A 22157-nucleotide genomic window follows, 5' to 3' on the forward strand; every position below is an offset into this window, starting at 1 on the left:
GTCATATCTTGTCGCTATCTTTGGACCATATTAGTTCTATGCACTGCAAGTAGGCCTACATTTTAGTATAATTGTACTACAGTATCATGTCCTCATCATGAATCTATGTTTTAATGACTTGACAATCCTGAAGCATATTGGTGGTTTCATGATTGACTGAAAATAAATGATGCAGCTGCTGGCTTGAAAAATAAGCACAGAATCATTGAAAAAAGTGTTGCATTCTGCTCTTGGCTATGTTTCTTTGGGGACGTTTCCATTTGGAGCAGTTTGAAAAAGTAGAGACAGAGTAAGAACAGCAGCACATTCTCTCAATGCAGTCTAGCCAGAATGGAGAAGTGGGAGTGGGAAAGGAGGTTAAACACCCCTGGGAAAGGACACTCCATATTGGGAATACATTTTTCAACATTTGACAGCATCTATCTGTCTCTGTTGTCAACTATGTCAAGTGGAACAAATCCCAGTTCACTCTCTTCCACAGACTCATCACGCACACAAGTGGCACCATTCAAACCTTGAGCAGAAACATAATATAGCACTCAAACATATTACATCTTCATTAAGCTCACAGGACAGTAAGAATGTAAAAAGACCTAAGTAAACACTCATGTGGACATTTTGCGCCTTGGTGTTGGGCAACATACAAGAGGTTTAGCCTAGATGTCTGGTCTTCAGGAGAAAAGCTCCAATTCCTTATTAGGACTTACCTCACAGTCCTGTCTGCTTCTTTCTGGGGATGCACTCTAGCAGCAATCCTTTGAATAAAACGGAGAAGACTAATACATATCCAGGTCACTCACAGCATCATGGAAGCTCTGGGGACGTACTACCACACATCTCACCCTCAATTTGGTCAAGAAGTGGTGGTGTTATACAAGTGAACTGAAACTGTACTTTACTAAGTTACAGGGCTTTATAAAAGCTAAATAACTAAAATGGAGCTTGAATCTCAAACATACCCTTTTTATTTGTTCCGTGTTCTGTGTGCACAGAAGTGTAAGAAAGACAAGAGGTGAAACATTTGTATGAAACATCTTGAGGAGGGGAGGACAATCAGGATCAGGTATCTATCTGTCTGTGCTTGAACTTTAACAATAACGGTACGGGATGGAGAGCTGACCCAAGATCAGTTTTATTTCATCTTTGCTCAAGTCATGACCAAGGGGTGCAGCCATGCAATACCTAAAAGCAGTCTGCATAAAATCAGTGGCGGTGTTCTGCAGCCACCTAGCGGCAAGCAAAGGCAAAGCATATGAACTAACTGGGTGCAAATAAGCGGTTCCTCTCCGAAACAGTAGACGGCGTGTTCCACGAAATCGTGTTTTGATCCGCAGTTATTCACCAGCGAAAAAAAGAACAGACGCGCTTTTGAAGGAACAAAGAAAGGAGGTCGGGGTGAGTTCATTTTCAAGTGTATATTCTTTCGATAGTTTTGCATTTAACTTTTTTGAAAAGGTCAGATGGAGATCATTTCACAACTGAATAGAATTGTATTTCTTTTCAAACTAAATAAAATCTGCATTTACTTGCAAGCAAGGCTTAGCTAACGTTCGCTAGCTAACTGCTTTAGCGCCCATGAACGATATCTCCTGAACAGGGGAGGTTTTGTGAAGAGCCCCGACGCCTACTCTAAACATTAACACGCATCGCTTGCGGTATGTTTTTGGAAACGTATCTTTCATATCAGCGATAAATAATTTAAGGAACTAAAGGTGAAATTACCACACCTTTATTTTACAGGGTTGGTGTTCCCACAAGGCCATATCAATTCAATGGGCTTTATTGGCATGGGGAACGTGTTAACATTGCCAAAGCAAGTGCGGTAGATAATATACACAAGTGAAATAGACAATGCAACAGTAAACATTACACATACATACGTTTCAAAACAATAAAGACAAATGTCATATTATGTATATATACAGTGTAAATAATCTCCAGCTCTTGTTTACGGAAGCCAGGCAGAAATCATAGGCGGCCACCTGTGCTAATGAGCTATCTAGCTTGCTTCGAACACCTGGCTGTGTACGCAACAGTGGGGAGGAAGTGTAGTTCTTCAACTGGAGAAACAACTTCTGTGCAATACTGTAAGTGTTTATTTTGTATTTGAAAGTTTATTTCTCACTGATATGAAAGATAAGGGGCATATCAGCATATGATTAGAAAATCGGTTTTGAAGGAGTGGCTATTGACTTTATCTAAAAGTTCAAACACAGCGTCGGAATTGTAGTTCACATGGAGCCAAATGTGGGATAATGTAACCGCTGAAAACCTTACATATGGAAAGGGGTTTAAGAGCTAGCTAACCGTAACTGTTAGCTGTTATCGTTAACTCTGTTTACTAGATTAGCTAGCTACATTCTGTAACTTTGCTAGTTTGGATGTTTAATTAACGTTAGCGTATATTGTTTTGAGATCACGTCCTTGACGTAACTAGTTTCAACCTAGATCGATTGAACTATAGTTACTGTAGCTATCTCACTATGCGGCTAGCTCTCTTGCCACTTCTCGACATTTTCCAACCCCTGCGTCATCACATGGCATTGTCGGGTAGATTCTCACACACTGGTATCTTGTATTTGCATCTGTGTCACGAAATTGACATAAACGAAATAAGTTTGATAGTCCGGTTTCAACCAACGTGGGGTCTACCGCCTCCCTCCAGTTGCTAGTTTGCTCTGGTCACATCGCGGCGATGACAACTAAAATGAACATTAATTTACTTGGCTCAGTATGAGGCTCTGCGTTTATGACTAGCTAAACTATAACGTTACTTTCTTAATTTATTAAAGTAAATTGTTGCTAGGGTTCTGGAGAACGTTTATGTAGGCGTAGGGTGCAATTTAATCCCAAATACGAAATAACGTTTTTTTTTTTTTGCATTTTCTGTACCGCCACACTAGGTCCGGTCCATGAGTTTGCTTCGGATCTGCCGAGCTGCATGCGTGGACGAGAGCTAGTCTGCCAGTATAGAAAGTGCTTTATATTCGTTGATTTCGTATTTTAAGGAAATTACACCATGTTTTGTATGCAGCCTACTGGTTACATTGAATTAATGAGCCAACAACAGTGTGAATCCTACTGTCTTGTTTCCCAGATGCCATAATCGTTCAATCTCTTGCACTGGGCAGCACTAGCCATTTTTCGCATTGTTGTTGTTATTTTCCTATAACAAGCTCAATATTTTTATTGCAGCACCAATGATGAGAATAGCTTGAAATCCACAATCCCTCAGCCAAGATGTCAAGTAAGTAGATATTTACAGTTGAAGTCAGAAGTTTACATAAACCTTAGCCAAATACATTTAAATTCATTTTTTCACAATTTATGACATTTAATCCTAGTAAAAATTCCCTGTTTTAGGTCAGTTAGGATCACCACTTTATTTTAAGAATGTGAAATGTCAGAATAATAGAGGGAATTATTTCTTTCAGCTTTTATTTCTTTCATCACATTCCCAGTGGGCCAGAAGTTTACATACACTCAATTAGTATTTGGTAGCATTGCCTTTAAATTGTTTAACTTGGGTCAAATGTTTTGGGAAGCCTTCCACAAGCTTCCCACAATAAGTTGGGTAAATTTTGGCCCATTCCTCCTGACAGAGCTGGTGTAACTGAGTCAGGTTTGTAGGCCTCCTTGCTCACACACACTTTTTCAGTTCTGTCCACAAATTGTCTATGGGATTGAGGTCAGGGCTTTGTGATGGCCACTCCCAATACCTTGCCTTTGTCCTTAAGCAATTTTGCCACAGCGTTGGACGTATTCTTGGGGTCATTGTCCATTTGGAAGACCCATTTGCGACCAAGCTTTAACTGTCTGACTAATGTCTTTAGATGTTGCTTCAATATATCCTTTTAATTTTCCTACCTCATGATGCCATCTATTTTGTGAAGTGCACCAGTCCCTCCTGCAGCAAAGCACCCCCACAACATAATGCTGCCACCCCCGTGCTTCACGGTTGTGATGGTGTTATTTGGCTTTTAAGCCTCCCCCTTTTTCCTCCAAACATAACGATGGTCATTATGGCCAAACAGTTCTTTTTTTTGTTTCGTCAAACCAGAGGACATTTCTCTAACTGTACTATGTGCAGTTGCAAACCGTAGTCTGGCTTCTTTATGCCGGTTTTGGAGCAGTGGCTTCTTCCTTGCTGAGCGGCCTTTCAGGTTATGTCGATATAGGACTTGTTTTACTTTGGATATAGATACTTTTGTACATGTTTCCTTCATCTTCATAAGGTCCTTTGCTGTTGTTCAGGGATTGATTTGCACTTTTGTCAACAAAGTACGTTCATCTCTAGGAGACCAAACGCGTCTCCTTCCTGAGCGGGATGACGGCTGCGTGGTCCCATGGTGTTTATACTTGCGTACTATTGTTTGTACATATGAACGTGGTACCTTAAGGCGTTTGGAAATTGGTTCATCCTTGGGAGCAGACTTGTGGAGGTCTGCAATTTTGTTCTGGGGTCTTGGCTGGTTTCTTTGGATTTTCCCATGTCAAGCAAAGAGGCACTGAGTTTGACTCAAATGATGTCAATTAGCCTATCAGAAGCTTCTAAAGCCATGACATAATTTTCTGGAATTTTCCAAGCTGTTTGAAGGCACAGTCAACTTGGAGGATATTAACTTCTGACCCACTGGAATTGTGATACAGTGCGTTATAAGTGAAATAATCTGTCTGTAAACAATTGTTGGACAAATTTCTTGTCATGCACAAAGTAGATGTCCTAACTGACATGCCAAAACTACAGTTTGCTAATAAGAAATGTGTGGAGTGGTTGAAACACTTAGGTTGGAGTCATTAAAACTAGTTTATGTATACTTCTGACTTCAACTGTATCTCAATTGGTTTTGAATTGGAGTGACAGGTAGCCTAGCGGTCAAGGGTGTTGGGCCATTAGTCTCTGGTTAAAATGCCTGCGCTGACTAGGTGAAACATATGTCTATGTGCCCTTAAGCAAGGCACTTAACCCTAATGCTCTAGATCAAAATGTCTGCTAAATGACAACCCCCAAAAATGAAAGGGGTCCAAGTGAAAATACTGCACGGATTCACCTCGAACGTACAAATAGACTAAAAAGCGACATGGGTTAAGAATTTTCACCAGTTTAAAGAAATCTGTGACCTGTATTGTAAAAACTGTTATTAATGAGCACATGGGACCAATATAACTGACATGTAGGTTTAGATCCAGGTTAAACACTAACTGCATTATAGAGCTTAATGATACAGGGAGTGCAATTTACTCTTTGTTTTGTATGTCTGATCTTTGTCTTCACATTTATTTTTACACAGAAAGGCCATCTTATGCACCTCCCCCCACCCCAGCCCCCACAACTGTAAGTATCACACACCATCCAACACCAGTCCTCCCATTTTCCTCCCAATGCCAGGGGAGTGGGTCTTCTATACAATCAACAGGAGCTCAGTAATGTAGCTGCAGGACCGCACAGACATATTAGCTCGGGATGTTCTGTCAATACATTTGCAAGATTGTGACTCGCAGACAAACATTTTCATCTAAATCACATGCTGCTATACATTTTGAACATCAACGGATGGAAGTAGAACTGGCCAGTTACCAGCTGTTTACCTCCCTCTTTGCTACCTTTTTATTTTGTGATCCTCCTATGACAGAAACAAGCCAATGACTGCACTGCTTTTTGTTTTTTCAAGATGGCTGCTTTCGCATGACTATGCTATATGCAAATCATTAGCCCCAAAACTCTCCTTTTTCATATTTTTTTGTCCCTCCCCCTTGTTTGTGTCATTTCTCATTTGTGTTTTGTCTCATTTGTCTCCATCAGCAAGTGCCCAACACCCCTGGGTTTGTGGGGTACAACCCATACAGCCATCTGGCCTACAACAACTACAGGCTGGGAGGGAATACCGGCAGCAACAACAGGGTAATGGTAGGACCAATGCCATCCAGGGCTAGAGCCCAAGGAGTAAGGCTGGCTATTCCCTGAGTGAGAAAAGGATCATTTGGAGAAAGGGGAAATGAGTGTTTGGTACAAGAATAGAAGGGTGAAGAAAATAAGAAAAAAATTCACCATGTAGAAAAGGATACTTTTTGGGGGGGATAAATGGTACAATAAAAACAGCTGCTGGTCGGTCGTGGTCAAGTCCTCCTATAATCTTCTGTAAATCACACGATCATCTTACTCCAACTGATTTGATGCTCCACTTGATGACCCAATTATTTGTTAGAAGTGTCACCAGCTCCCCTCATCTTGTCCTTGATACAAAAGCATTTCATATTAGTGCAGTTGCCCCTCTGACATGCCCCTCCCCTGCTTGTACAGCCTGCTAGGGAGCAGCAGCATGTTGCCCCGTCCATCCAAGGCTCATGACTTGGCATGTCAGAGGTTCATACTAGTTGGTGTTTTAATCACAAGGCAGCCAAAACTGATAGCAGTATTCATTTGAATTATAGCCCTAAACACTTAGAGGGCAATAATTTGTCCTACATACCAGCTATGCATGAAACACTCCCAAAAATAAGGTGCAACATTTTGGAATGAGTCTCTTTAAGAGCTTCACTTAATGCTGATTGTGTCATTTTCAGTTGTGGCCCTGCCCCTTTTTCATACTAGTACATAAGTGTTATATACGTGTTTTCTGTAATAACTATGTCCATTGGTTTGACCTGTTGATATTTTCTTTTCTTTGGCTCTCTTTCCCAGAATTCCTCAGGAGTCACTGTTCCCAAGCCGCCCAAACCGCCAGACAAGCCGCTGATGCCCTACATGCGGTACAGCCGGAAGGTAAGCAGGAAGGTAAGACACCCACGGTGTCTACTTTTACTGCTTGTACAGGGGGTCGCCCAGCCAACCGTCTGGATGGCCGGGGACCCCACTGTTGATGACCCCGGGTGGTATGTTCCTCACATCTTACCCCCTCTGGGTTGGAGGTCGGAGACAGCTGAGTTACCCCACCATCCGGATCCACTCCTCTTCAACACCTGTCTTCATTGTTGATTCTGTCTGTCCTTGTTTCTGTGTGACCTGTTGTGCTTGCTTTCCCTTTGTCTCCTCCAAATCAAATCTTTCTCTCCCTCTTACTTCCTCTTATTTTTATACATTTTCCATCTTAGTTGCTGCTCTGTTTTGACCACGGTGCCTTCTTTTTGCCAGGTCTGGGACCAAGTCAAAGCCTCCAATCCGGATCTGAAGTTATGGGAGATTGGAAAGATTATTGGTGGCATGTGGAGGGACCTCACTGAAGAGGAGAAGCAGGACTACTTGAACGAATATGAAGCGGAAAAGGTGAGGACAGTTGGGAGCTGCAGTTTTACAATGCCCTAGCTATTTTGCCTTGGGTAAATAAGTCCAGTCCTTTCACTGAGATTTTATAATTACTGCCTCTATAGATTGAGTACAACGACTCCCTGAAGGCCTACCACAACTCACCGGCTTACCTGGCCTACATCAATGCCAAGAACCGTGCCGAGGCGGCTCTGGAGGAGGAGAGCAGACAGCGGCAGACCCGCGTTGAGAAGGGAGAACCTTACATGAGCATCCAGCCTGCTGAAGACCCAGATGGTAATGGCCTGGGGATTAGAAATTCTGTCTCTCCTGTGCCTTTTTTTGTTTATCCATATTGTGTGTATTGAAAGCCAATGTTTTTGTGTGTCCTTTCCGTAGACTATGACGATGGGTTCTCCATGAAGCACACGGCCACCGCTCGCTTCCAGAGGAACCACCGGCTCATCAGTGACATCCTCAGTGAGATTGTGGTGCCAGATGTGCGCTCTGTCGTCACCACTGCACGCATGCAAGTCCTCAAGCGCCAGGTCCAGTCCCTCATGGTGCACCAGGTAAGCAAAGCTAGTGGAAAACACACACTGGCCTGTAATCACACAATAGTCTGGTTTGACACTGTTGTTCCTTTCCACAGAGAAAGCTGGAAGCAGAGCTGCTGCAAATAGAGGATCGGCACCAGGACAAGAAGAGGAGGTTCCTGGAGACTACAGACTCTTTCAATAGTGAGCTCAAACGGGTATGTGCCCCCACCCAACAGTGTCCAAAGTGAGAATCACCTCATACAAAGTGCAACAGCTGATAGCCTGTCTTGTTTTTGTACCAGTGTAGTTTGTTTACTTTTATCAGCAGCCATGCTGTGGTGATAGGTTTGTATTCTGTGCCACTCAGTAGCTGTTCAAGTTTGTCTTTGTAGCCCTGGTGTGTTGTACAAAAGTCTGATTTGTCGTAACTGCTCAAAGCTGCAGTGTCTACAACTAGATGTGTTTGTCTGTGTGCAGCTGTGCGGTCAGAAGGTGGAGGTAGACATGGAGAAGCTTGCAGCAGAGATTGCTGCGGCAGAGGAGACTGCTAGGCGGCGGGCGGAGGAGAGGGAGAAGGAAGCGGCGGAGCAGGCAGAGAAGACTGCCCAGGAACAGCAAGAGCAGCAGCAGGCAGCAGCAGACTCCGCTTCATCTACCCTGCCCATCACTGAACAGAACAACACCACCCCACCAACCACAGAGACCAAGGAGGACCAGGACAAGCCAACCCCTATGGAGACAGGTCAGTCATACCAACATCGCACTAAAGCATTTTCTGTTATTTCAGTAACTTGCTGTTTGGAGTAAGAAAAAGCCTGATACAAGTAGTGCTTTTATTGCAGTAACATGTTATCTGCATTCAGACTGAGCATTGTGATCTATGATCATTACAATCTACACAAAGACACCTGACCTACACACTTTCCTCCTTTCCTTCAGAAGAGACTCCTACATCAGAGACATCTGAGACCCATCCTGAGGCTGAGGAGGGCACACCAGCTGCAGAGAAGCAGCAGGGCCCGCCGGTGGAGAGCGTCACGGACGAGGGAACCAGTGACAGCACCGCCCCATCCGAAAGCAGCACCGGACCCCCTGCAGACCTCCCTGCTTCAGCTGAGCCTGCCCCAGAGGAACGCCCAGCCAGCCAGCCCTCCCTCCCAATAGCATCTCTGTAGAAGGGCACACCTCTCTCTGAGCACACCCTCTAACCTATAGACTAGGGCCATGTTTTGTGGGCACAGTGCTGCATATCAAAAATATTGGAATGTATAGAAGGGGTTTCATGGGTAGAGATGTCCATAGTTTTGTACATTCTGTATGTTATTTGCGATGTCGTGCAACCCTGTGCCCATTTAAATATGACCCTGTGATGTTCTTCCACCATCCCCACACTCGGTTTGTGTGTTTGACATTTCTATTGATCTTGCAATGGACCTCTGGATTCATACCACAAGCCAACAGTTCCTCTTTAGCTATTTGCTATTGGCGTTGATAGAACAGGGAAGGGCCTTGGCCAAATTTATTCCACACCCAATTGACTCGGTTTGTGTGTTTGACATTTCTATTGATCTTGCAATGGACCTCTGGATTCATACCACAAGCCAACAGTTCCTCTTTAGCTATTTGCTATTGGCGTTGATAGAACAGGGAAGGGCCTTGGCCTAATTTATTCCACACCCAATTGACAATGGTTTTTACATGCTATTTTTGTTGCCTATTTTTATCTAACTTTTAGTTAGTAATCAATATGGTGTGGACTGTTAGTGATGGATTAAATTCATAATTCATATGAAATGGCCAGTCCTTGAATATCACCTATTATATCACAGCAAATGGATGATTGTGAACTGTTTTACATGAGCTGTTTGCAACTGCACGGCTGTCAAACCCTGTTGCTGTGTATCACCACTAGAGAAATGGTCATGATGAACCTCAGATAAAACCTCACGCTTTCAAATGACTGTTTTTACTTGAATTTGAATGATTTTAGTATGCCTCTGCGATTTGCATCTTTTTTTGTACTGTCAAGCCTCTTGCCCAAATAAAAGTAATTTCTGTCTTTCGGACCAATGGCTTATTTCAAATGTTTTATTGGCTTTCTCTAGATGTAGGCCTACTGATTGCTTAGACTGCCTATTCAGAAATAATAGCTCAGCATTGTAATTTTGAGGACTCAACAATATATTCAAACCGTAATTATAAATAAATAAAAAAGTTTAAAAAAGAAAAGTCAGACTTGGACTACTACTGTAAGTAAAATCTCGTTGACCATTGGGGAATGTGGTTGCATGCCCACTTTTCTTGCCTTGTCTGCCGTCCATGCGTCGTCACACCTCTTTAAAAGAACGAGAGAACACCAGACGGTCACAGTGTCGATATCAGGAATGATGAACAGCCGCGCGCTTTGCCTCTACGTCGCGCTCCTCTACCCGATCCCCAAAACATTGACGGAATACTCAACCAATACTGACTCGGAGTACGAGTTTGGGGATTACCGGGGCAAGTGGTGTTTAGACGACCACGGATTTGTGTATAGCATCGGGGAAGTGTACTATCCCAGTCCATCTGCTTGTCCGTGCACCTGCACTGAAGACGGACCCGTGTGCATACGACCCAAGTGTCCTCGCATTCATCCTCGATGTACACGGATTAAATACAAGTCCTGCTGTCCAGTGTGTGAGGCAGTTAGCAAAGTGTGTGTATATGGTGGCAAAATGTACAGAATATTCGAAGAATTCAGGGTGAGATTAATTTTATGAAACATGACTAAAAATATGTTCCATCGACTTTAAGTGACTGTACATTATCCAAGGTTAAGGTTGGATCTTGGAATATGTTTATTATACTGTATTATACTCAATGTCAAAGCAGTGTTTTTTTGTGTCTAGTCTGATGGTGAAGATGGGGACATTGGTTATTTATCCTCTATTGCATGAGAGATGTAGGCCTATTGTCAAGTGTAATAACAGTACTCTCCATCAACAAGGGGTCATGTGGGAGTCAGCAGTTGAGATGGCATGAGGTGACATTTCATATGATCTCTTTTTAATTGAAAACATTATTCAGGTATTACATTGATGCATGCTTCATAGGTTTCTCAAGTATTATGCTTCCTTCCAAATGACAGGAGAACATAGAGTTTAACTTTAGAGAGAATGAAAGTGAGTGTGGTAGAAAATATGTCTAAAGGTGTGTCTAACCTGCTGTTTCAGTTGTCACGCTGTGAGAGATGTCGTTGCGAGTCCAACAGGGAGGTGTCCTGTTCCATCTCTGACTGTCCTGCACCACACTGTGTCAACCCTACATATGAGCCCAACCACTGCTGTCCTGTCTGCTACACTGGTGAGTTCACTTCTACAAACACACAACTTTCCAACACAATTAATGGTCTCTACCCAATGGTCTCTACCCAAACACACAATTTCTTCCACACTAGTTTACATGTTATAATGATAGGGTGGACATACACACACACAGATGTGTTCTGTATAATTTGACCTGAACATACAACGCAAATATACAGAATCCATAAGCCCGGTCATATGTAACTCAAGCATTTTGCTGCACCTGCTATAACATCTGTGTATGCGACCAATAAACGTTGATTTGATGCCAACCATTAGTAATTAGCTTTGACACAGCGTGTGATATTGATTATAAAGACAGCTGCAGCTCTTATGTAATGTTTACGATGGCAGTAGTTGGCTGCTGCCCCCAGTTGGAGTCTAAGGTCATCGATATCTTCAATGTTTCTTTAATCACTGCTCCACTGCACTGGTACCATCTGTACTGTGCGTTCAACATGATATGTGCATCATATTCATAACAAGCTCAATTATTAGTTAGAGTCAAGCCAAGGAGTTTTGGAAATATTTAGTCACTGATGTGGGATCCTAGCATCCTTAGAACTAAACTATGGAATTCAGCATTGCACAGATTACATAACTGAATTTAGACACTGGATAAAGAGGGATGTAAATCAAACTGCTCGATAGTGCTCTGTCCAACACAGGAATAGTAACTAGCCCCCAGCCTGGTGGGGCATGGGGCCATTCATCCAACAGCAGGCAGTAAATGAACAGCATGTGTGTGCGCCGTATATAGTTCAATCAGTAAATCAATCACATTTATTTATAAAGCCATTTTTACATTAAAAGTTGTCACAAAGTGTTATACAGAAACCCAGTCTAAAACCCCAAAGAGCAAACAATGCAGATGTACACTGAACAAAAATATAAACACATGTAAAGTAAGTGTTGGTTCCATGTTTCATGAGCTGAAATAAAATAACAAAATATAGGACAAAACACACATCACAACAAGAAACCACAACCATACACAACACTACATAACACAACACTACATAACACAACACTACAATATCCAGCTACTTCACATACCCATTGAAGAGGAGTGGGACAACATTCCACAGGCCACAATCAATAGCCTGATCAACTTTATGCGAAGATGTGTCACGCTGTATGAGGAAAATGGTGGTCACACCAGATACTGAACGGTTTTCTGATCCACTCTCCCACCTTTTTTTTATGTATCTGTGACCAACAGATGCATATCTGTTTTCCCAGTCGTTCATAGATTAGCGCCCAATGAATTTCAATTCACTGATTTCCTTATATGAACTTTAACTCAGTGAAATTGTTGCATGTTCTTAAATAATTCCCTTTGTCTTCTATAATAAGTTGGAATTTAAATAAATAAAATATTTGGTCTCCACACATTGGATTTTCAACATTGAAGAATCAATTTTGTTTTTTGAAACTTAAGTTTACACTTTTAATTGAGAAAATAAAAACAAATGGCATGGACTCAATTATTAGCAACCAAGAGCTAATACTTGGTTGCACAGCCTTTGGCCAAGAGACAGTAACTGCTGACAAATGCTTCTTGAAGCCTTCAATTAGCTCTTTTCTACTGGATGTTTGGCCCATTCTTCAGCTGCAAACTGCACCATTTCTGTGATGTTTGAGGGGTGCCTTCCACCAACTGCTGTTTTCAGATCTCGCCAAATGTTTTAGATGGGAGTCAGATCTGAACTCAACGCTGGCCACTCCAGAACAGTCTAGTGTTTATTCTTGAATGATTCCTGGGTGCTTTTTGATGCGTGTTTGGGTTTGTTATCCTGCTGGAAGACCTACAACCTTCGACAGAGACCCAGTTCTTGTACACTGGGTTGTAACATTGGACTGATAATCTGCTGATTTCAGGATGCCTTGCACATGTTCAAGGCCCCCAGTACCAGAGGCAGCAAAGCAATCCCACGGCATTATTGAAACTCCCCCATGTTTGATTGTAGGAAGGTTCTTTCTTTGAATGCTTAATTTGGTTATCAGTAAAGATAGTGCTGATTTGTATTGTATTGGTCCACAGAACATTTTTAGGTGTTCTGTGGTGTTTAGGTGTGTTTTTGCGAAGTTCAATAGGCGTTTCTTGTGTAGGGAATTATTTAAGAAAAGTGCAAGGGTGCCAATTTATTTGGCCACAACTGTATGTCTGCCTTTATGGATGTTTAAGTAACTCTACAAAGTATAGCATATTGGTGCTGCAAATGACAATAGATGATTTTAATAAGACTACAGAAGTTTCTCATTGCAATGATGATCAAAAGAGCACATTACATATACAATTAACTGTCAAAAATATATGCAATTCACATTTATGGTGACATCTGATATAACATCTATTTATTTTACATAATTTTTCTGCATCCTGCCTACAGGGCCCAATTGTTTTGTGGGTGACAGAGTGATCTCGGCAGGGGAGCGAGTAGAGATAGACAAGCAGACTGTGTGTTACTGCACCTACCGGGACAGCACCTGGCAGATGCACCCCCATGCCACCTGCGAGCAGCGCCCGCTGCCGGACCCCGATCTCAACCCCAGCCCCTCTGAGCCCCCCGAGGAAGACGAGACCAAGCAGATGGACAGGGACTTCCGCCCCAGGCTGGACTGGATCCCGTGAGCAGGCAGGAGGGTGGGTGTGAGGGTAATAGTGTGCCAAGGGGAAACGGGGAGATGATCGGGCAGGTTGTTTTCCGTGCCCTGCTGAGTGCAGTCTGCATAGGGCTTAGGGCCAGGGATGATCTACTACACCACATTATACAACCACAATAACATTACTAGCTAGTAGTGTTTGTGCAACATTATATAAAACTTTGCATACAGGAACAATATATGGTGCACATTAAAGACAATACACAACTATAACATATAGTTCCGTGAAATTAATTTGTCTCCATTTTCCTTCACTTGCAGTAGTCTGGTTTTGTCATCAAAGGGCTGGTGTAAGTGGACACTTAGAGATGGTGGCAACATTCACCCTTTTATTAATCTCAGGTTTACACTAGTGCACATTAACGTTGCTGTGTATATTTCTTTGACTGCTGTTTCTTTAATAACATTGATATCCATCTCAGAATGGTTCTAACGCTGAAATGGAAATGTTCCTTTTTCTGTATATAAATGGACTTGTAGTTCTATGAAGTGTACCTTTGATGGACATATCAAATAAACATCAGGAACCGTATGTATCAAGCGTCTCAGATTCAAGTGACAATTTAGGATCAGTTTTGCCTTTAATAGATTACAATGAATAAGATTACATGGATAATGGGCCCTGACCCCAGATCAACCCTCCCACAGAGACGCTTGATCCCAGATCAACCCTCCTACGGAGACGCTTGATACGGACCCAGTTGAATGACAATGTCCCATCCTTGTTCCTGGAGTGCAACAAGTACTACAGGGTTTTGTTCCAACTAGGCACCACATGACTAATTGATCAGTTCAGCGATTGCCTGAATTCAACACACCTGGTCTTCCAGGTTAATTCAACCAGAAACATGAAGTGGTTGCGACACTACAGGACCAGGGTTGCCTACCCCACCCTACACATTTCCCTGGACAAGGATTCTCTGATCTCAGGGCCCTTACATGAAAATGTCACTTGTCTTGCCTTCTAGGTTACCCACTTGGTAATTTTGTAAATATATATTATTTTCTGGTACTACATGTACCCATCCAGTTATTAAATACAATTTGTTCTAGTGGGGGCCTTCATATCCCTCAATGCAAACTTAATTTAGGCTCTTCGCCGAGCAACCTCCTGCAATATGGATTTGTATTTTCCGCCATGAAGATAAATTCTCCATAAATGTACCCCCGCTATCCATAATTTAATCATCCATTAACAAGTTATCAAACATATCCTGACTTGGACGACAATTCACTGGGCCATTCGGACAATTTTATGGGCTCCCGAATTGCACAGCAGTCTAGGAGACTGCATCTCAGCGCTAGATGCACCACTACAGACCATGGTTCAATCACAGGCTGTATCACAACCAGCCGTGATCGGGAGTCCCATAGCGCAGTGCACAATTTGCCCAGTGTCGCTAGGGGAGGGTAGGCAGTCATTGTAAAATACGAATTTGTTCTTAACTGACTTGCCTAGGTTAAATAAAAGGTTAAAAAAAAGAATCGCTGTGTCAATATTTTTTGAATGTGCTCCTGTTCAGGAGTGAGACTAAACAGATGTATACAGTAGATACTGTGTAGTTTGACACTGCCTTGGGATCTTGCAAACAGGACACTGACTTTACAATGGTTTTTATTGAAAACAACAAGCCAGGATCAAGGATCACGCTATGCTGCCAGCATTTGAAGCAATCCTGGGCCACAGGTCTGCACATTCCTTGGCCACCGGTCCTGTGATGGCCGAACCTGTAACACAGAAGACAAATTCAGCCCACAACAAAAATGAGATAAAATAGTAGACAAGATGCCTTTGGCCTTGCATCAGTGTAGTAACATTTCACTCTTTGCAGACCTGCCACTTACAATGTGAACAAAAACATAGTTATGGAGCTCATGCATCCACAAGAAAAATACATACTCAATTTGAACATCCACACTTTACTTTGGTTGCTGACAAACAAATCCCCATTTCCAGGCCAATTCCTATAGCATTACCTACAAAATAACCCCACTTGGCATTGTAACATCAAAATATGACATGTAGCAGTGAGATTCTCTACCCAAGTGAACTTGAAAGGAATGGACAGGTGTGCATACCATTCCATGTTTTCTAATAAATGACTGAGTGAGGACATACACACTTCGAGGAGAAAGGTAGAGAATCACACTGCCTCCATTATTTCACTGCATCTAAATGTATTCAAAGGATGACCACTATCCAGTGAACACAAATGTTTCATCACCGATTGAGATTGGTCAGCCAAAATGAGACTGCCATCTCACCCACAGTGATGATCTTAAAATTCCCTTCTTCGACAACTCACCGAGCTACTGACCAGACAAAGCAAGTGCTTTTTGAAGGGGTGTCATTTATATTTCACAACAGAGTATTAGAAAAGAAAATGTACTACTCAAAATCCACATCCAGAATTTGAAAAGCACTCAAAGAAGCCCAGCCAAACATCCTTATGAAGAACCTTCATGACTTGGGATGGGGGCCCAAAGACTCAAAATCCCAACTCACCTTTCATTTCTCCTTTGACATTCACTATGACCCCCGCATTGTCTTCAAAGTAGAGAAACACGCCATCCTTTCGCCGATACGACTTCCGCTGCCGTATCACAACCGCAGGATGCACTGTGGGAAAGAGGAAGACTATCAGAATCCAGCAACCTGACATAACTCACATCGCTACACTGTTGATTTTCACCATTCAGTTAAACAATCGGTCTGGGACTACTATTGTGGTGAAAACTACAAGTAATTTTAAAGACCAATCAAATTACTATGCCTACCGCCATAATCTCTTGATTAGCTAGTCCCAGTTCATCCTATTCTAGTAATTGAATACATAATGTAGAACACTCACCCTTTTTTCTGAGTTCTGGTTTGCCTTTCTTGACAGTGGCCATGACCATGTCACCCACACCAGCAGCAGGAAGACGGTTCAGACGCCCCTTGATGCCCTTGACAGAGATGATGTACAGGTTCTTGGCACCTAGTGAGAAAGGGGGAAGAAGATGGTGAATATATGACAGGATGGAGATGGTTCCACTGCCCAGACTTGATTAGAGGTACAGATCCTTGTAGACCATTTCAAAACAAGACCAGGTTGAACTACATGACATGTTCCATCACTGATTGAGATTGCGCAGCCAAAATGAGACTGCCATCTCACCCACAGTGATATGTTTCTATACCCTTTCTCGACAACTTGCCGAGCTATTGACCAGACAAAGCAAGTGCTTTTTGAAGGGATATTTATTCTAACAGATCTGAATGTAACATACCTGTGTTGTCAGCGCAGTTGATGACGGCACCCACTGGGAGACCCAGCGAGATGCGAAACTTTGCCCCAGATGACCCACCACGTCCTGAACAAGAGAAGAGATTCCATTTAAGTAACTTTGCATAGTGCAGAGACTGAAAACACACTGCTTAAATCAAGCAAATATGATCCAAGTTGTTCCATCACGGATTGAGATTGTTCAGTATAGGTGACTGCCATCTCACCCACCAGTGATGATTACTATACCCTTCTTCGACAACTCACCCAGCTACTGACCAGACAAAGCAAGTGCTTTTTGAAAGGGGTTCAACCTCACATTGTGATTTTCTTTTCAGATTTAAACTACTGCCAAGAACATGCAGCCACAGCACTATGTGGGAGGCATGGTAAAGTCACCATAGAAACAACACACAAGGCCTCAAGATTAGAAGTGACTAACACTGGCTAACATTACTGCTTGCACAACAAAAAGACAGCCCATGTTGACAGTTCTACCCCTTGTTTAATGCACCCAACTAGGGTAGCTTGCAAAGCAATTGACCAATTAGTTGTGAGTTGGCTGCTGTAAGGTGATAGCTAGCTAGTTAGCAATTACTTGCATGGCCTGGGAGAAGAGTTGGAGGAAACTAGCTAGTTGGCAAGGAAAATAACGTTCAATCACAGACGAAATCAGTGCCTTTGGTTCATTGTTTTTGAGTTAGAGTCCCCCTTTCTAAAGTTAAAACAATACACCGTGGCTCAACTTAGCTAGCCGGGGAAATCATTGCGAGCACTGAACACGTAGCTACAGCTAGTCAGCCTAGGGCTTCAGCGGTGTCCATGATTTGGAGTCATGCCTTGCTTTTAGTCAGACGCTATGCTACCACGCACTGACTAGAACACTCTCAAATAAGTAGTTCACCTGCCACTCATTTGTTGGACATTGTACTGGAATGGCAACTGCACTTATACGTGAGGAATTAGAACACACTCACCAATTCATGCATTTTAGCTAACACGCCAAAAGCTAATCAGCTAAATGATAGCAAAAATGGCTTCCGTAACAAGCCCCTAAAATCATCCCTCTGAATAATGCTCAGTCCTTCACATTTTCAAGCCAATATGGATGACAATTATTCATAAAACGTCCATTATCCAAATAACATTATGTTCCTATGTTAGACATTCTGCAAACGGGTAGATGAATGTGGATTTTTCTTAGCAAGTCTCTTACCTCTCTTAGACATTGCTGCAAAAGGGAAAGAGGAAGACGGAAAAAGGAATCATGGGATATAAAGTTCCGCAGACATACCACAGACATTTCACGTCCGGTCGATTAAGCCTATATCGCCCTCTGGTGTTGGCGATAACAGCCTACGGGTTGCGGTCATAAACAACTACCAGAGCGCCTCTGCTTTCAAAATTAAAACAAAGTAAACATTGTGCAACTTCATGAGCAATTATTTACTAATTGTCCAGTCATGAATGGCAGGGGTCACAAGTGGAACATTGAAAACAGCAAAGAAAAAATGAGGTGAGTGAAGACCAAGTGTGTGTATAAACCCTGGATGACTGACAGGGGACGCTGTGTTGAAGCCACCTTGATACTCCTCAATTGTAAAAAATAATATTTTTGGGAGCTATATAAAAGCATTTGTTGATGTCTACATTAGTTTTTGACATTTTACAGACACATATTACAGACACCTTAATGCATATTTTAAAATGACATTAAGTGAGCTAAATATTTAAAACATATATAAGAAAACATTTGACTTGAAAACATGTAAATACTTAAATAAATGCAATTTTGTCCTTGAAACATTTAATTGAAATACTGTAGAATTCCATTAATTCCTGGAGGACTGCGCCTACTAGTAAGTGCCAATATGGCTTCAAAGCCTCTCAATTGCCAATACATAGAATTAGCAATCCAGGGTTTATAAACACTATATACTGCTCTTGAAAAAAATAAGAGACCACTGCAAAATTAGCAGTTTCTCTGGATTTACTATTTATAGGTATGTGTTTGGGTAAAATAAAAAAATAAAAATATTATTCTTTAAACTACTGACAACATTTCTCCCAAATTCCAAATAATTTAGGGCATTTATTTGCAGAAACTGACAACTGGTCAAAATAACAAAAAAGTTGCAGTGCTGTCAGTCCTCGAAAAAATGCATGTTTATTCAGCTCATGTGACAAATACAATTTGATTTGACTGGACTCTGGAGCAGTCGATACACATTCTCTGGAGTGATGAATCATGCTTCAGCATCTGACATACCAACGGACAAATCTGGGTTTGGTGGATGCCAGGAGAAAGCTACCTGCCCCAATGCATAGTGGCAACTGTAAAGTTTGGGGAAGGCCCTTTCCTGCTTCATCATGACAATGCCTCCGTGCACAAAGCGAGGTCCATACAGAAATGGTTTGTTGAGATCGGTGATGAAGAACTTGCACAGAGCCATGCACAGAGCCATGACCTCAACCCCATTGAACACCTTTGGGATGAATTGGAACGCCGACTGCGAGCCAGGGCTAATCTCCCAACATCAGTGCCCGACCTCACTAATGCTCTTGTGCCTGAATGGAAGCAAGTCCCTGCAGGAATGTTCCAACATATAAGGGAAAGCCTTCTCAGAAAAGTGGAGGCTGTAATAGCAGCAAAAGGGGTACCAAATCCATATTAATGCCCATGATTTTGGAATGAGATGTGTCGATGGGCAGGTGTTCACATACTTTTAGTCATGTAGTGTACATCATTGGTGAAGACAGATGGGAAGAGGCAAAGCTTATCTTTGTTGAGCACAAAGTTCAAGAGAACAGAACTACTGTAGACATAAGGCACACAATTCATTAGACATCAAACAGTATCTATATTATGAGCAAAAGCAATATTGCCTGCTTATCTTTGAAGCCTTTTCATGCAAGGATTTTATCTTTGTGAGAGGGATGATAATTATAGCAGGTGTTGATAGGAAGAATAAGGATGTGGTCTGTGTGAGGGGGAAAAAGATAGTGGAGTTGGAGGAATAGTCTAACAGTAGCAAAGGAGTGAGGATGGGGAAGACATAAGGTAGGAAGGAGACATGGAGGGAGTGGATGATGTAACCTAGGAGGGAGGTTTTGGCTAGGGTGAAATAGTGATTCCTCACAAAACCCAGAGAAACAAATATTTTGGTGATTTTCACGAAATGTAATCCATAGAATAGTCCTTTGGGGGTTTCCATGGTATTTTCCAATGATGTCACTATTTTACACGTCAAAAACATTGAGAACCTTTCACAATGTTGCCAAACAAAGACTCAACAAACTTACCCGAGACTCCCTGTCTCTGCCAGTCTGTCCCTGCCCATCTGTCCCCAGCTCTGCTGTCTGTGTGCCCTCTGTTGCCTGATCTGCCTAATGACATCATTGTGAAACATTTCCATTAGCATTTCACTTCTTTCTAATGAACATTTTATCAACTAGTCTTAGGCTACTTGGGTTCTTGCTTTGCGTTTTGGTGTACTGAAAAATACTCTGATGTCTGTCTTTTTACTATTTTTCTGACATTTTTCTACCTGACAGGCTGGCTAGCTGCACAAACACACACACACACACACACACACACACACACACACACACACACACACACACACACACACACACACACACACACACACACACACACACACACACACACACACACACACACACACACACACACACACACACACACACACACACACACACACACACACACACACACACACACACACACACACACACACACACACACACACACACACACACACACACACACACACACACACACACACACACACACACACACACACACACAGTGTGTAGGTTATTTACAGTACGAGATGGGCTTCTATTATCTCATCTTCTATCATTCTATATGGGCTTACAACATATGCTGCACCCTTTTGTCATTTTAATATAGTTTGTTTCATATTGGCTGGCTTCCAACAATAGCTGAATTTGCAAATCGAGCGAGCACCAAATCCGTTTCTGTGGTGTTTGCTATAATCTTTGCTATCGTCAGTTTACTCCAAGATCGGCACACATGTGCTTCAAAGTCCCATAGCGACAATTTAGCTTTTGCAACGAGAACATTAAAGATATTTAAGACAATGGTAGAAGAGAGTGTAGTTCTGTTCAGTTGGGAGTTCAGTTTATCAATAACCTTTTCACAGGGACTTTGAAGCACTACAGCTGCATGCTGATCTTGGAATAAACTGACGATAGCAAAGATTCCATCTTTGACGACGCCACATAAATGGAATAGATACTAGCTAGCTTAATAGTTAATGTTTGCCCGCTATCTCTGCAAATTCAGCTAGTGTGTGTGTAAACCCTGCCAACATAAAAATAAAACATTAAATAAAACCCTCTGTTACCTGCCAGATAAGGAACTGGTAGTGGATCAAACAATGCTGAGGCAAAGGGCGGGGAGGCCGCAATCTTTTGAAACTTAAAAACGCGCTATAAAGTGTCTATTATCAGCACAAGTGCTTTCACTGCATATTATTAATATTATTGAAATTACATAGTTATGTTTACAGTGATATATTGGGGGGGACAAATAATTATTTTCCCCAGGATGGGGGGGGGACGTGTCCCCTCCATCCCCCCTGGGATTTCCGCCTATGCTTTGGAGGAAGGACATATTTGACACTAGTATCTAAAAGCATAATTGAGAAATAATGAATAAAAGTTGACATATTTATGTGTTAAATCTAGCAGTTGTGAAACTGTGGAAAAATATACCTGCTCTGTCCTCACTGTGTTTCTTAACAGTTAGACAGTAAGCTAAACCCAATCAAATCCATAAAAGTTTGTGAACTGTCAAATTTATGAACTGTGAAAACATTACAGAGAAAAAACAATGTGTTGCTTAAACATAATTTCAATACAAACTCCATGATGGAGCTACGCAAACATTAATCAAAACAGAAAGTTACTTGCTAGACAGACTAGCTACTTAGCATCTTGCAGAAAGTTATGGTTTATATAAACATCAGCTCAGTTAATTACAGAAATAATAAATAAATAGTTGCTAACATACAACAATAATATGCTGCTTTTACTTAAATAGCTACAA

General features: G+C 42.0%; 3 protein-coding genes across 9 annotated transcripts; 2 read left to right on the forward strand and 1 right to left on the reverse strand.

Annotated features, from left to right (window-relative positions):
• The first annotated feature begins 1285 nt into the window (after positions 1-1285).
• On the forward strand, positions 1286-9848 carry LOC109898536 (SWI/SNF-related matrix-associated actin-dependent regulator of chromatin subfamily E member 1). Of its 7 annotated transcripts, none has more exons than XR_004211290.1 (12): positions 1314-1395; positions 3196-3247; positions 5292-5335; positions 5804-5902; positions 6683-6775; positions 7133-7264; positions 7369-7540; positions 7643-7815; positions 7896-7997; positions 8260-8524; positions 8722-9192; positions 9340-9848. XR_004211290.1 is itself a non-coding variant. In XM_020493533.2 (12 exons), exons 3-12 carry the CDS (start codon positions 3241-3243, stop codon positions 8955-8957), a joined length of 1323 nt encoding a protein of 440 aa, XP_020349122.1. In that variant the 5' UTR covers positions 1316-1395; positions 1962-2087; positions 3196-3240; the 3' UTR covers positions 8958-9848. The 7 variants fall into 7 exon arrangements, 6 of the variants coding, with proteins under 6 accessions (XP_020349124.1, XP_020349121.1, XP_020349122.1 ...); XM_020493533.2 differs by adding an exon at positions 1962-2087 and having other exon boundaries at positions 1316-1395; positions 8722-9848; XM_031834204.1 differs by adding an exon at positions 1962-2087 and having other exon boundaries at positions 1316-1395; positions 6683-6763; positions 8722-9848.
• A 266-nt stretch (positions 9849-10114) lies between these two features.
• LOC116375870 (von Willebrand factor C domain-containing protein 2-like) lies at positions 10115-14845 on the forward strand. Its single transcript, XM_031834223.1, has 3 exons — positions 10115-10523; positions 10995-11124; positions 13520-14845. Exons 1-3 carry the CDS (start codon positions 10167-10169, stop codon positions 13759-13761), a joined length of 729 nt encoding a protein of 242 aa, XP_031690083.1. The 5' UTR covers positions 10115-10166; the 3' UTR covers positions 13762-14845.
• A 546-nt stretch (positions 14846-15391) lies between these two features.
• Positions 15392-18383, reverse strand: LOC109898543 (60S ribosomal protein L23). Its single transcript, XM_020493551.2, has 5 exons — positions 18279-18383; positions 17067-17150; positions 16646-16774; positions 16300-16413; positions 15392-15521 (listed from the first exon to the last, which is right to left on the reverse strand). Exons 1-5 carry the CDS (start codon positions 18289-18291, stop codon positions 15439-15441), a joined length of 423 nt encoding a protein of 140 aa, XP_020349140.1. The 5' UTR covers positions 18292-18383; the 3' UTR covers positions 15392-15438.
• Positions 18384-22157: the final 3774 nt, after the last annotated feature.

The sequence above is a fragment of the Oncorhynchus kisutch genome, linkage group LG10 (assembly GCF_002021735.2).
Source record: "Oncorhynchus kisutch isolate 150728-3 linkage group LG10, Okis_V2, whole genome shotgun sequence".
NCBI lineage: Eukaryota > Metazoa > Chordata > Actinopteri > Salmoniformes > Salmonidae > Oncorhynchus > Oncorhynchus kisutch.